The sequence below is a fragment of the Elephas maximus genome, chromosome 3, assembly GCF_024166365.1.
Source record: "Elephas maximus indicus isolate mEleMax1 chromosome 3, mEleMax1 primary haplotype, whole genome shotgun sequence".
NCBI lineage: Eukaryota > Metazoa > Chordata > Mammalia > Proboscidea > Elephantidae > Elephas > Elephas maximus.
The window spans coordinates 150113780-150129056 of NC_064821.1; the positions used below are offsets into that span (position 1 = coordinate 150113780).

General features: G+C 37.5%; 1 protein-coding gene across 21 annotated transcripts in view; it reads right to left on the reverse strand.

The window, feature by feature from the left end:
• BTBD8 (BTB domain containing 8) overlaps positions 1-15277 on the reverse strand; it is a 143438-nt gene that overhangs the window by 100428 nt on the left and 27733 nt on the right. For 12 of the 21 annotated variants that reach the window (XR_007516708.1, XR_007516709.1, XR_007516710.1 and 9 more), the window contains 2 exons: positions 9431-9548; positions 591-680 (listed from right to left, as the gene is read on the reverse strand). Coding sequence is in view for 18 of the 21 variants with exons in the window: in XM_049879793.1 (XP_049735750.1) it covers positions 591-680; positions 9431-9548 (208 nt within the window). In the remaining 3 variants the exon portion in view is untranslated. Of the gene's footprint in view, positions 1-590; positions 681-2511; positions 2609-9430; positions 9549-11846; positions 11956-14191; positions 14245-15277 lie in introns of those variants that run through there. The other 9 variants (XM_049879803.1, XM_049879800.1, XM_049879801.1 and 6 more) reach the window with 5 other exon arrangements.

Sequence of the window (15277 nt, forward strand, 5' to 3'; positions counted from 1 at the left end):
ATTATTAATAAATGCCAAAATGTTGCATTCTGGGTCATCGTAGTATTACTTTTCCATTTCAGTTTTTATTGAATTCAGTTCTCATGAGAGTGAATTAATAGTTCTTGAAAATGAGGTCTAGAATATATCAAGCATAGTCCCTGGACAAGTTTTCAAAATTACACAAACATGATTATCCCTAGAATTGGCACACTTAGACTCTGGCTCTGCTAACACTGCTCTTCTTACATTAAGCAGATACTTTAAAGTCATCATAACGAAGGGACCTTATCAGCAGGATGTATCTTTCAGGGGTTTTTTCAACAGTAATGATACAATTTCACCAACTGCTCCATCTGTGCATCCCTTTTACACACAGGATAATAAACTCCCCTAGCCTGGCATTTAAAATCTTAAATAATCAGAAACTACCTTTATTACTAAACGATCCCAACTATCTCTTGTTTTCAGAAAATGTACTTCACTGAATTCTACCACATGAGACACATTTCACTGGGCTTACAGAGAAATCAGATTCATAAACAGTGCTTTGTATGAAGCATTATTTGCGATCATTTGCAGTCAAGCTGCCTTGTAAAAATTATGCTTACCCTTGAAGAGTAATGCACTCCTGGGAGCTTTCAGCCCAGCAGCCACTCAGCATTGCAGCAAAATAACTAGATCTGGCACTTAAAATGGCCCTAAAGGGGAGACGAAAAAAAATACAGGTGAGTATTTATGCACCATGCAAAATATAATTTTTTAATGAAACTCTTCATCTTAACCTTCTAAAACATGACTATCTTTTGTTGTTTGTGTGCATGGGTAGGATTATTACAATAATAAAAAAATTTACAAGCCTGTATTTACAATGAAGTATTTTAATTGCCTATATTTATACCTAAGTATTTTATTGTTCAACTAAAACATTAATTTCCATACCTTTTTTATCTTTCTAATTTTTTTTCATACAGGCTCTTTACTGAGAACAATAATACTGGGACTATTTCCATGACTAACAGAGTAATAAATTATTTACAAACAGAAATAAAGACCAAAAGATGTTAGAGACTAAAACTCTAAAGGTCCTGAGCTCTAGTTCAGAACTTGCCCTAACTATACTCAAGAAAAGCCGTATCTTAGGTTTGAGAAAATGACAGGAAATATCATTTATTTTGAATTTCTATTGTCTTGTGAGATAAATGTTAATTAATTTATTTTTCATTCGACAAATATCTATTAACTTCTACGCTGTGCCAGGCACTATCCTACGTGCTGGGAATACAGCAATAAATGAGACATATATCACAATGTTATATTCTAGTGGGGGATGGAATGGAAGCATGGAGAGAGATAGGGAGGAGAGAAAGATAACAAAGCAAAGAGTAGAATTGCCCCATAGGGTTTCCAAGAAGCAGCTGGTGGATTCAAACTGCTGACCTTTTGGTCAGCAGCCAAGCTGTTAACCACTATGCATCGGGGCTCCAAATGGATGGCAGATAGATAGATAATTTTAAGTAGTGCTATGCATGCAATTAAGCAGAGTGAAGCTACAGAGGAGATGGTAATGAGGGAACTTGGTTCCTCCAGAATTTAGGAGAGGAGGCTACTTTAGACTGGGTAGTCAGTGAAGGTTTCTCGGAGGAGGTGACATTTAAGCCGAACCTGAATAAGGAGGAGCCAGCTATGCAAAGATCTGGGAGACGGAACTCTAGACAGAAGAACTAGCTAGTGCAATGAACCTAAGGGGACTACAAACTTGGTGTGCTTAAGGAATAGGAAGAAAACAGCCTGTGTGACTGCGCATAGTGAGCTAGAACATGGATACGAGATGAGGCAGAGAGTCAGCTCATGCAGGACCTTGTGGCCATAGCAAGGGGTTTGTTTACATATTATTTCAACTGCAATGAGAAACCATTAGGTACTAAGCAATACAATGACATGATCTGATTTTTTAAAGACTGATTACTCAAACTGCTTTGTAAAGAATGGATCATAGAGAGCCAAGAGTAGAAACAGGAAGACCGCTTACAGATATCAGTGGCTTGGGCCAGGATAGTAGCAGTAAGGATAGAAAAATGGACAAATCTGAGACATATTTTGGAGGCTAAAGGTAGAATAAGGACTTGCTGATGGACTGGTTGTGGGGATTCAGCAAAAGAGAGGAATCAAAGATAATGTCTAGGTTTTTGTCACAAGCAAGTAGTAGATGGTTTGTGGATTGGTGGGGTGGGAGGAAGGAATCAAGTTTTCTGTTTTGAATATGTTAATTTTAAGATGCCTATTGGACAGCAATGTGAAATTATCAAGTAGATAGTTAGTATAAAAGTTTGGAGCTCGTTAAAGAGACCTGGCTTAAAATTGAAATACAAATAAATGCAGAAGCTGCTTTAAATATTTTCTAGTAATGGAAGATGATGCGCACGAAGAGCTCCCTTCTAAAGAGAAACTGGCTGCAACACAAGATATGTTTCAATATTATATATCAAATTAACCTCAGAAAATCAAGCGTTATGCTAAATATTAGACAACCTTTCTTCAACTGGACCACTAACAAAACAGGTATGCATACTCCAGGAGTTCAGTCCTCTTGTCATCAATTTCTCATGTTCCAGGACAGGTTCCACTATTGACCTCTGAGAATGATAAAACATTAGCTTGTGAAGTAACAAAAACATTTACCTATTAAGATAGTGACATAAAAAAAAAAAAACCCAGACATACATGCAATAAATGTATCTTTTTTTCCTAAGGACTGCTATTGCGTATTTCTGTTGGACCCCGAAGGGCTACACCCTATGCACAACAGTGAACAGGAAATAGACAAACCCTTATTAGAAATGAAGCTCTGTTTTCAATCAGCTCAATTCCTGACTAGATTAAAGTGATCTGCATCTAGCCTAACTGCCAGCCAAAAACAAAACGAAATCCTCTCTGCATTAACATCAGCCAGAGCATCAAATTATTTCTATAAAAATTTAATAAAATGTCCAGGTAGCATCCAATCATAATCAGGCATCACAACAAACAACTGGAAAATGAAATTTTAAAAATGCCATTTACACTAGTTCTAGCTATAAATGCCTATCTTGGAAAAAGGTTTCAAATCAATGACCTAAGATTCCACCTTAGAAAACCACAAAAAGAACAGTAAATTAAGCCTAAAGAAAGTAGAAAGGAAAGAAAAAGCAATAGAACCTGATGATCAAGTGAAATATTTTATTCACTAAGTTTGCTGTGTAACTTCTATCTTTCTATAAGAGAAGCCAAAGATTAGAGGTCATACCTTAGAGTATGATTAAACCTATATGACCCAATCAGAAACTAGTACTCATTCTATGATTCTTTCCTCAATCATGAAAAGCTAAAAATTTTTAAAGCTCTTTTAATTATAAAATACATGCTTATAATAAGCTCTAATACAGAACTATATACAGTAAAAATTTAAGCCTTCTCCTTGCTTCCTTGTTTCCACTCTTTAAGAATCACCATTGTTAACAATGTATTAAGGAGTCCTGGTGGCACAGTGGTTAAGAGTTTGGCTGCTAACCAAAAGGTCGGCAGTTAGAATCCACCAGCGGCTCCCTGGAAATCCTACAGGGCAGGAAATCCTATGACTCTGTCCTATAGGGTCATTACGAGTTGGAATCAACTTGACAGCAATGAGTTTGGTTTGGTTTGGTGGGTGGTGCAGTGGTTAAGTGCTTGGCCACTAACCAAAAGGTTGGCGGTTCAAACCCACCAGCGACTCCGCAGGAGAAAGATGTGGCAGTCTGCTTTCATAAATATTTATATCCTTGGAAACCCTATGGGGCAGTTCTATTCTGTGCTATAGGGTTGCTATGAGTCAGAATGGACTTGATGGCAATGATTTTTTTTTTTTTAACAATTTATTGAATATCCTGCCAGGGCTTTAGCCATGGCAGTCTTTCATGGTACAATGACTATGCTAAATTTTAATACTTATAATCTACTTGATTATACATACTTCATTTTTTCTTTATGAATTTCACTCTCAGCACAAAATATAGTACTTGGCATATAGTACTCATCAGACAATTAATGAAAGAATACCATTAAAATTGTATCCTACCATGTACTTTGACTATGCCTAGTGGTAAATACATATATAAATATGTACTTCATGTGTGGCAGCCATGAGAGGTACACCTCTCAGATCTTTGACTGTGTAACTGACCTATGGCCCAACTACCGCATTCTGAAATCTATCACCACATTGGTCACCAGGCCACAGTTCCCACAGGCTGTTCCCTGCCAATGACTGAGTGTGGCAGGGATACTAGGTCAGGCCTATTCCTGGGAGACAGGCAAATTTCCAACAGCTCTGATAAACTTTCCTTAGTCTAAGATGCTTACACCCAACTTTCCTTCCCTCTCTCTTTCACTCAGGGTCATATTCACGTTGTGGTCTGATACCTCTCCCAGCCTTCTCTGGCTTCTTTCCCATTTCCTCTGACACGCATTTACCCTAACAAATTTCTTGCAAATCTAATGCCTTATTTGTGTCTGCTTTCAGAAGATCTGAAGTCAACACATCTGAGGCTCAAACAATTATCCTGATCCTAAAGCAGACATTTAGAGAACTTAAATTTTCTAAACTTTAAAATTAAATTTTAAACTATTTAATTAGGATGCAAGCCTCAGATTGAAAAATAACGCTGTAGATAACATGCTGCATTAAATATCTTTGCCAAATTCATCATTTTCCAACATGCCAAAAACTATTTTCACCTTTTGATCAAATTTAATCTCAACTGACAATGCTGCTTCTGGCTCTGTTAAGATGCCCTAATTTCCCCCTTGCTGTCGCTTTAATATGCTGCTGTTCAATACTTCCTGATGTTAGCTGAACTAGATTCACCACTTCAGGCAGAATAATGGCCTGGATTACTCAGAGAAGCTCTAAAAAGGGCATTTTTTACTTGGACTAATTTTTTTAAGTATTCTTGCTCTGAGACTTTTTTTTCCTTTAGTTCCCCATAACTGAGCAGTAAACCTAAACTTTTAGAGCTGTCATTACTACCTACTCCACATCTTTGCAAATATTTTAGAGAACGTATGCTTTTTAAAAACGAAAGTTAGCTTTGTCTTAAGAATTTTATGACATCCTTTGACTACAGATCTCATAGGACTAGTCTTTCTTAGGTTAAACTGTAAAGTGCAGTGGATGCCCTATTATCCAACACAACTGGGAATGGTAGCTGTTTGGTTAATAAAAGAAGACAGGAGTGAATAAATCATTTCATTGTAATTTTAAAAAGTGCATTCATTCAAAATCTTTCTTTTAATATAGGTTTGCTGATTGGAGCCTTTTTCTTGCATAAACTATACCCATACACGTTATCTATGATTTCTAGTGCAAATTTCTTTAAAGTGAAGAATTTAAAAGCTTTTATGAAGCAATCCGTGTATAAATTACTCTAGATTTTTATAATTTCCCTTCAAACTTTTATATTGCTTCATCTCCACTGAATTTAAAAGCGCCTGTCCTTTATTTTATCTTTCCAAAGCATTCATCTGTTTTCACTGAAATAACAACTTTTTCTTTCATACTTCATGTATTATAGGTTTACATGATATTTTATGAATTTCTATCATTAAAATAACAAATGCGGATGGCATAAACAGGTTTGTAACAAACCCAAGTGATGACTCTTGAAAGGCACAGACTTAACCACCGATGGGAAGAGAAATGTGTAAGCATACTTGAGAGTAGTCTCCTAGCCTTGAGAATTCAGCCTCATGTGTCAGCGTGTTCTGAAGAGAGAATCTGGGGAGCAGGTTATATAGAGCTCAGTTAGAAGAGCCTCTACTGTAGGCGCTTTGTTTCCTGCCTCTCCTCTCATGCACCCAGTGCGTTTTGCTATGGTCCCCATCGCAACCTTCCACAAAGGCCGGTTTTCCCCTTTGTTGTTCCCGCATCTAATTTATCCTTACTTTAAACCTTTCATGTAGACAGGGTTGACCATTTATCACTAATAAAGTAAATAACAATACTAGTTACTCACTTTATTACATGGTAATTTGGAGTTTAGTTATAATCATTTCATTTAAGCTTAAAAAAAATTCTATGAGAGGGACTGGCAACCTTCCGTAAAAGCCCAGACAGTAAGTATTTTAAGTTTGGCCAGTCCCTGGTGCATATCCTTTGTTTTTGTTTGTGTTGCTGTTGTTTTTAACAAGCCTTTCTAAATGTAAAAACTCTTCTTAGCTTGAGGGTCACACAAAAACAAGCCACTGACAAGATTTAGGCCCAAGTTTGCAGAGAAAAGGTAGAGCAGGCAACATTGTGCCTCTCTTACAGATATATATTTACAGCAATTAATATTTAGTGAAAGCTTACAACGTGCCAGGCACTTTGCTAAGTGCTTTAGGTGCATTATCTGATTCAATCCTCAAAGCCATCTTCTGCTATAGTTACTATTATTATTCCTTTTACACCTAATCTTAGCCAAAGGGGCCAAGAAGCAATGCTTATTATTCCTTTTCCAGATAAAGAAATTGAGACTTGGAGAAATTAAGTAACTTCCCAGCAACAAAGTGGTGGAATCAGAATTTAAACCCAGAAAGACTGACATCTTAAATACTAAGCTACACAGCTTCTGAAAAAGCTTTCAGCTGGTGTGCCCAAGAGTATACAGCTAATGAGTAGCATGGCCCAGACTAGAACACTGACCTCCTGACTCAGGGCTGATTTACTAAATATTCAGAGAAATCTACATTTTAAAAAGGGGATTTGATAAGGTCTTAACTCAATGAATGAATGTCTAAAGATACAATATCAGGCACTGATAAGAGAGGTATTTTTTGAAGGGACATCAGATCTTGAATGTCAAAAAGCTAAAATTAGGAATCACTCCCTAGCTTTTTCAATAATGTAGCATAAGAGGATCTTAATTATGAAAGAAGTACAATAAATAAATTCTCTTAAAAGATTTTGTACATGCATACAATGGAATACTGCTCTGCCATAAAGAGAAATGAAGTCCCCATACATATTACAACATAGATGGATCCTGAAAACATTATGCTGAGTGAAGTAAGTCAGCCACAAAAGGACAAATATTGTATGATCCCATTTGTATGAAATATCCAGAATAAGCAAATTTATAGAGATTATTAGCGGCTACCAGGGAAAAGGTGGGAGGGAGAAAGAGGGACTCATTGTTTAGGGGACACTGACCTTCTGTTAAGAGTGATGGGAAAATTTAGGAACCGATAGCAGTGATGGTTGTACAACATGATGAATGTAATTAAGGTCACTGAATTATACATGTAAAAAATGTTGAAATCGCAAAAAAAATAGCAGATTTGACTTCTCTCAGAAAACTTTAAAACAATAAATCACATGATAAAATGGCCAGTCAGCAATGGAGTGGGTCAAGTAGGTGCTTAAGGGTACACTGAAGGTGACAGGAGGGAATATAAACAGAAATACATGACATCAAGATGGTATTCATCTAGCTGCTGAGAGTACTTTTGGCAGAAAGGCAATGTTAGAGAAGTTCACACCAAGAGGTAATGTATATTGGTATCTCAGGCAGTAATACACAGTGAACTTGTAGCGAAACTTAACAAATGGGATCCATGAAATCTAACGGGCCCTTCTTTTATCATACCCCTCCCTCAAAATAACAAAAAGAACTCTCCTCATTTGTTTTGAACAGAAGTATTAGAGATAAACGAGGACAAAAGGGAAGGGCAGGGGATTTGTGCTTTGCGGAGGGAAAGGTCTACGTAACAGAAGAGTCCAGTTAATGTGGTCTCCCCTAGAGGCCTACTGCTATCCCTCCGCCTTGGACTAGCAGAAAGCCAAGTGACTCAGACCCTGTTTCTCTCCTTGTCTCACCAAAGTAAAGGGGCATGGAGTCTGTTGCTGCCGTCCACACAGAAGCTTGTATCAAGGGCCTATCATCTGGATGATGATGATGACAGTAAGCACTTAGACAATACGGATAGTCCCCAACTTACATCTGCAAGTGAGCATCTGAGAATGATAATAGCAAATTACACGCTGCAACACTGCCTGTAGTACGTATTACTAATGATAAGATGTACCAAAAAAAAAAAAAACTTTGGTATGATATCCATATGGTTTGAAGAAAAACTTGAACACAAAATTAAATTAATTTTTAAGATAAAATTGTGAGAAGAGGAAGAAGAAGACAATGGTGAGACAATGATGGGGAGAAGAAAGAAAATAAGGAAGGGGGAGAAGAAGCGGGAGGAGAAGAACAACATACATACACACAATGTTGGGAAAATATACATCCAGGCTATGGAAAATACACTAATCATTTACATTCCATATTTCCTGTATGTAGTGGAGATTACATAAGAATTGGAAATACGTGTATATATATTTACAAAATACATGTTCCCAGAGATTAATATGTGCACTTCAAATACTGAATAGTAAACAGCCTGGTTCAAAACTGGCAATCCTAGAGTACAGCAATGCACTACTGTCAGTTAACTGGCAAAACGAGTATGACTTTTGAGAGCACAAACATTAACACTGTGGTTTCTGGTAATGGACTCCTATAGCCTAAAAAAAAAATAAAGGTTGTGCACTCTTGAACCTAGAAGGTGTAGTTGCTCCTTGCCACTGTAAACAGTCTGTATCTTCCTCTGCAGGAGTATCAGAACAACTTCTTATCAACACCTTATCTGAAACCCAAAGAAAGGGAGGGAGGATAACTATCTGGGTTCCTCAGTTTCCTGGTTCTCATTTTGGTCCATTGTGAAGCCCAGCTGTATTTATTTCCTTTGAGTTCCAACAGACAATAACCTGTATTTCTTATTAAAATTTTTTCTTCTTTTAAGCAGATTTCTGTGACTTGGAATCAAAAGAGCCTGACCAAACGGGGAGCAAGATTCAATTTAAAATCTGGAATCTTTAAACAATCCAATTCAAAAGCAGAATAATTTTTTTTTTAGTACACTGAAGTCCTAAAACTCCTCATCAGTGCTATTCATCAGTATCATCTATTTTGAATCACAGAATTTGAGCCAAAATGCATTCAGAGAAGATGTGTCATTCATGTAGAAACAGTCATCCTCAATAGTATAATGCCTGTGAAATTAAAAACTGCATTTAACTAAATTTTCTGCAACAGTGGTTTTCAAACCTATTTTAGGCAACAGAACATTTTCTTCGAATGAAGTTTTAGATTCATTTCCGATGTAAAGCAGAGATGACAGAGGACCTGCTCTGGCTGAAGCAGGTCTGTGTGGGTATGTGAGTGCACGGGTGCACATGTGAGCCTGCAGGCAGAACGCCCTAATGGCCAACTTCCCATGTCAGAGACCCCCTGAGGCATCACTGTGGAACCCCAGTGGCCTGTGAGACTCAGAGCCTAAAAACCACTGTGCTAGAAAAAGACAACCATCCCACCATACCGTTGAAATCAATCATATTTCTATTTACCTGTGAGCTTTAAAACTTTTTCCATCAACATAAATATCAATATCTGGGCAACACTGGTTCACATAAAGTTTCAATAAATCTTCTCCTAATTCAGATGCAGGTTCCAAGTCATAATTATCTTTAAAAGAAAAAAATATGACTAAAAATTGATTTCTTTAAAATTATAGACATTCAAAAATTTTATATTCTAATATTAACAAAAGGTTTTTCCACATAATTATCTCAATTAACTGCTCTGAGAGTGAGCAGCTGTGACTGAAATATTTAAGCAGTAAATTAAAAAAAAAATGAAATTTTAAAATTATCAATAATTTCTGCTTTGAAATATAGTTTGTACTTGCATTTAAATACGGGCATATCTCATTTATTTATATATCTCCTTGTGCTTTGCAGATGTGGCATTTTTTATGAATTGAAGGTTTGTGACAGTCCTGCATCGAGCCAAGTCTATTGGCGCCATTTTCCAACAGCATGTATTCACTTTGTGTGCCTGTGTCACAGTTTGGTAATTCTCACAATATTTCAAGCTTTTTCATTATCATTGTATCTGTTATGGTGATCTGTGATCAGTGATCTTTGATGTTACTATTGTAATCATTTTGGGACATCATGAACCACACCCATATAAGACAGTGAACTTAATAAATGCTGTGTGTATTCTGACAGCTCCACCAACCAACCATTCCCCCATCCCTCTTCCTCTTCTCGGGCAGCCCTATTCCCTGAGATACCACAATATTGAAATTAGACTAATTAATAACCCTACCATAGCCTCTAAGTGTTCAAGTGAAAGGAGGAGTCACACATCTCTCACTTTAAATCAAAAGCTAGAAATGATTAAGCTTATAGAAGAAGGCGTTTCAAAAGCTGAGATAGGTCAAAAGCCAGGCCTGTTGTACCAAACAGTTAGCGAATGTGTGAATGCAAAGGAAAAGTTCTCAAAGGAATTGAAAAGTGCTACTCCAGTGAACACACAAATGATAAGAAAGCAAAACAGCCTTATTGCTGATATGGGGAAAGTTTTAATGGTCTGGATAGAAGGTCAAACCAGCCACAACAGTCCCTTACGCCAAAGCCTAATTCAGAGCAAGGCCCCAACTCTCTTCAGCTCCGTGAAGGCTGAGAGAGGTGAGGTAGCTACAGAGGAAAAGTCTGAAGCTACCAAAGGTTGGTTCACGAGGTGTAAGGAAGGAAGCTGTCTCCATAACATTAAAGTGCAAGGTGAGGGAGCAAGTGCTGATGCAGAAGCTGCAGTGAGTTGTCCAGAAGATCTAGCTGAGGGAACTGATGAAGGCAGCCACACTGAATGACAACTTTTAACATAGACAAAACAACCATACATTAGAAGAAGATGCCGTCTAGGACTTTCATAGCTACCCAAACAAAAAACCAAACCTACTGCCGCCGAGTTGATTCTGACTCATAGCATCCCTATAGGACAGAGTAGAACTGCCTCCTTGAATTTCCAAGGAGCACCTGGTGGAGTCAAACTGCCGACCTTTTGGTTGGCAACCATAGCACCTTACCACTACACCATCAGGGTTTCCTTCACAGCTACAGAGAAGTCAACGCCTGGCTTCAAAGCTTCAAAGGACAGGCTGACTCTCTTGTTAGGGACTAATGCAGCTGGTGACTTTAAGTTGAAGCCAATGCTCATTGACCATTCTGAAAATCCTAGGGCCCCTAAGAATTAAGCTAAATCTACTCTGCCAGTGCTGTATAGATAAACAACAAAGACTGGATGACAGCATATATGTTTACAACATGGTTTACTAAATATTTTAAGCCCACTGTTGAGACCTAATGCTCAGAAAAAAAGATTGCTTTCAAAATATTACTGCTCATTGACAACGCACCTGATCAGCCAAGAGCTCTGATGGAGATGTACAAGGAGATTAGTGTTGTTTTCATGCCTGTTAACATAGCATCCATTCTGCAGTTCATGCATCAAGGAGTAATTTTGACTTTCAAGTCTTACTATTTAAGAAATACATTTCGTAAGGCTATAGCTGCCATAGACAGTGATTCCTCTGGTAGCCTGGGCAAAGTAAATTGAAAACCTTCTGGAAAGGATTCACCATTCTAAATGCCATTAAGAACATTCGTGATTCATGTCAAAATATCAACATTAACAGGTATTCGGAAGAAGTTGATTCCAACCCTCATAGATGAATTTGAGGGGTTCAAGACTTCAGTGGAGGAAGTACCTGCAGATGTGGTGGAAACAGCAAGAACTAGAAGTGGAGCCTGAAGATGTGGCTGAACTCCTGCAATCTTATGATAAAACTTTAAATGATGAGGAGTTGGTTCTTATGGATAAGCAAAGAAAAGTGGTTTCTTGAAATGGAAACTACTCCTAGTGAAGATGCTATGGACACTGTTGAAATGACAACAAAGAATTTAGAATATTACATACACTTAGTTGATAAAGCAGCAGCAGGGTTTGGGAGGATTGACTCCAATTTTGAGCGAAGTTCTACTGCTGGTAAAATGCCATCAAACAGCATCGCGTGCTAGGCTGAAGCCTTTCGTGAAAGGAAGCGTCAATCAATTCAGCAAACTTCACTGTTGCCTTATTTTAAGAAATTGCCACAGCCACCCCAACCTTCAGCAATCACCACCCTGATCAGTCAGCAGCCATCAGCATCGAGACAAGACCCTCCACCAGGAAAAAGTTTACGACTTGCTGAAGGCTCACATGATATTTAGAATTTTTTAGCAATTTAGTATTTTTTAATTAAGGTATGTACATTGTTTTCTTTTAGACAATGCTACTGCACACTTAATAGACTACAGCCTAGCATAAACATAACGTTTAGATACACTGAGAAACCTCAAAATTCATGTGACTCGCTTTATTGAGATATTTGCTTTATTGTGGTAGTCTGGAACTGAACCCATAATATCTTCGAGGCATGCCTGTATAGATATATGTTTAAATACAGACATACATTTAAATATGGGTAATATTATTACAAAGTTGTACACTAAAAATGAAGCCATTCATGAACATCTCAGTTACAAAGTTAGAAAAATTTCCAATTTTGATGTTCTTTCTCAGTACTAAATTCTTTCCCGTTCCCTACATCATGGATATGTGGCTAGCACAATCTGTATACTGACAGAAATTCAACTGAAATCAATGAATACGTATAAAGTACTGATTATGAGTTTAGCACTGTATACAGTATGGAAAGGTATAGAAAACAAATGTTTAAAAAATTATCTCTATGCAAAAAAAAAATGCCTTTAGGCAGTGGGAAGTAACATATAAGACATGCATACATGGAAAGGAAGGAAGAGAGGGAAAGAGACAGAAAAGAAGGAAGGAAACTGCTATATTGTGTAACACAACTTTGCAGGTTCAGAAACTATCTAGTCAGGATATCTGATAAGGATCAGTTACTGGGGACAGATTACCAATAATTAAATTTACATGCTTAGAGAATAAACCAGAATGCCATTATTGGCTCTACCTTCAAAACAGATCCAGAATCCAACTACTTTTCACCATCTCCACTGCTACCACCCTGGTCCAAACCACCATCATCACCTGTGTTTCTACAATGACCTCCTAAATGGTCTCCCACCCTTCACCTTCACAGTCTATTTTCAACAAAGCATCCAGAGCCATCTTTTTAAAGTGTTAATTCATCTGGCTCTCCATGATCTCTTTGACCTCATTGCCTACTTTTTTGCTTACTTCCACACTGAACTTTTTCCTATCCCTCCAATGTGGCAAGTATGTTCCCATCTTAAGATCTTTGTACTGCCCCTTCTTTTGCCTTGAACACTCTTCTTCCAGAGGTCCACATAGCTAACTCCCTCACCTCTTTCAAATCTTTCCTTAAATGTCACCTTTTCAATGAGGCCAACCCTGACCACTCTATCTAAAATTATAACTGTAATCACCAGTACTCCCAATTCCCCTTTCTATTGTTTTTTTTCTATAGCACACCACCTTCTAACTTTTTTACTATGCTTATTGTTTACTGTTTATCTCCACCCCACCCCACTGTGCCTAACTAGAATATAAGTTTCAAAAGGACTGGAAATCTGTTTTAGTCACTGAGGTACCCCTCAGATCTAGAACCGTGCCTGGCACATAGCAGATCCTTGGTAAATATCTGTTGAATATATTAAATACCATATATTATATAACAAAAACGTTTGAAGGAAAAACGTAAAGCTCTAACTGGAAGTCCTAAGCTAAAGAAATGGCTGGAGGATAAAGAGAAATATTTAAGGATATTTAGGAGATAAATCAACAGACGTGGTCATCAACATGGAATGAAGGATAAGAAATGAGTAGAAAGATGGTGATATAATTCACAATGATACAGTGTTTAAGAAAAGAAAAGGTTGGGGGAGGTTGGTGATTAGGTCAGTTTAGGACAGGTTACATTTGAGATATTTAAGGTATATTTAAGCACATATGTCTAGTCAGTAGTTGGTTATAAACAGCAAAAAAAAAAAAAAAAAGAAGAAGAATATCAATTACTTAAGGAGCAGAAGGATGAGCCAGTGAAGGAGACTAAGCAGTGGTCAAGAAGAAAAGTCAGGAGGAGCCAGAGGAAGTTTCATGGAAGGCAGCAATGACAATATGAAAAACTAGTTAATAAATAAGACATGGACAAAAAACATCTGTTAAACTGTCAACTGGAAGGTTACCACTGGTGAACAGGAGGGCTTTCCATGGAATGATAGAGAGGTAGTCTAATATATAGGGGGCTGAGAGGTAAATGAGGTCTTTTCACTTACATTCACAACAGTTTGGCCACTTTAAAGGCCTGCTGTGGGGCCGTAGGAGCATCCTAACCAGAAAAAAAAAAAATTTTTTTATAAATGGTATCAAATACTAACTCTGCCAACTTCTCCATCTGTATGGCAATGGGAAAGTCTCTTATGCTCTGAGTCTTAGAGTCCTCATCTAAACAATCAGTCTGTAACAATTTACCTCTTAAGACTATTTGAGACTAAAAGAGATAAAATATACGACTACATCTACCTCAAAACCTAGGATGCCTACTGACTGATTCATTCACTCACCATAATTAGACACTATGAATGTAACATAAAAGGAATCAAACTGATCTTAAATTAGTTCAGTTGTTTTTATTGTTGTTGCACTAAACACCAATAATAGGATCCCTAAGTTAACAAGTCACAGGATCAATCTATCTCGTTGAGGGTCTTCCTCTTTTTCAATGAGCTTCTACTTTAGCAAGCATGATGTTCTTCTCCAGGCACTGGTCCCTCCTAACATGTCCAAAGTACATGAGATGAAGTCTCACCATCCTCCCTTCCAAGGAGCATTCTGGCTGTACTTCTTCCAAATTCTTCTGGCAGTCCATAGTATATTCAATAATATTTTTTGCCAACACCATAATTCAAATTCATCAATTCTTCCTCAGTCTTCCTTATTTATTGTCTAGCTTTTCCATGCATAGGAGGTGACTGAAAATACCATGGCTTGGGGTCAGGTACACTTTATTCCTCAAAGGGACATGTTCGCTTTTTAACACTTAAAGAGGTCTTTTGCAACAGATTTGCCCAGTGCAATAAGCCTTTTGATTTTTTTTTTTAATTATTATTGTGCTTTAAGTTAAAGTTTACAAATCAAGTCAGACTCTCATACAAAAATTTATAAACACCTTGCTATATACTCCTAATTGCTCTCCCCCTAATGAGACAGCATACTCCTTCCCTCCACTCTCTCTTTTCATGTCCATTTGGCCAGCTTCTATCCCCTCTACCCTCTCATCTCCCCTTTAGACAGGAGATGCCAACATAGTCTCATGTGTCTACTTGATCCAAGAAGCTCATTCTTCACCAGTATCATTGTCT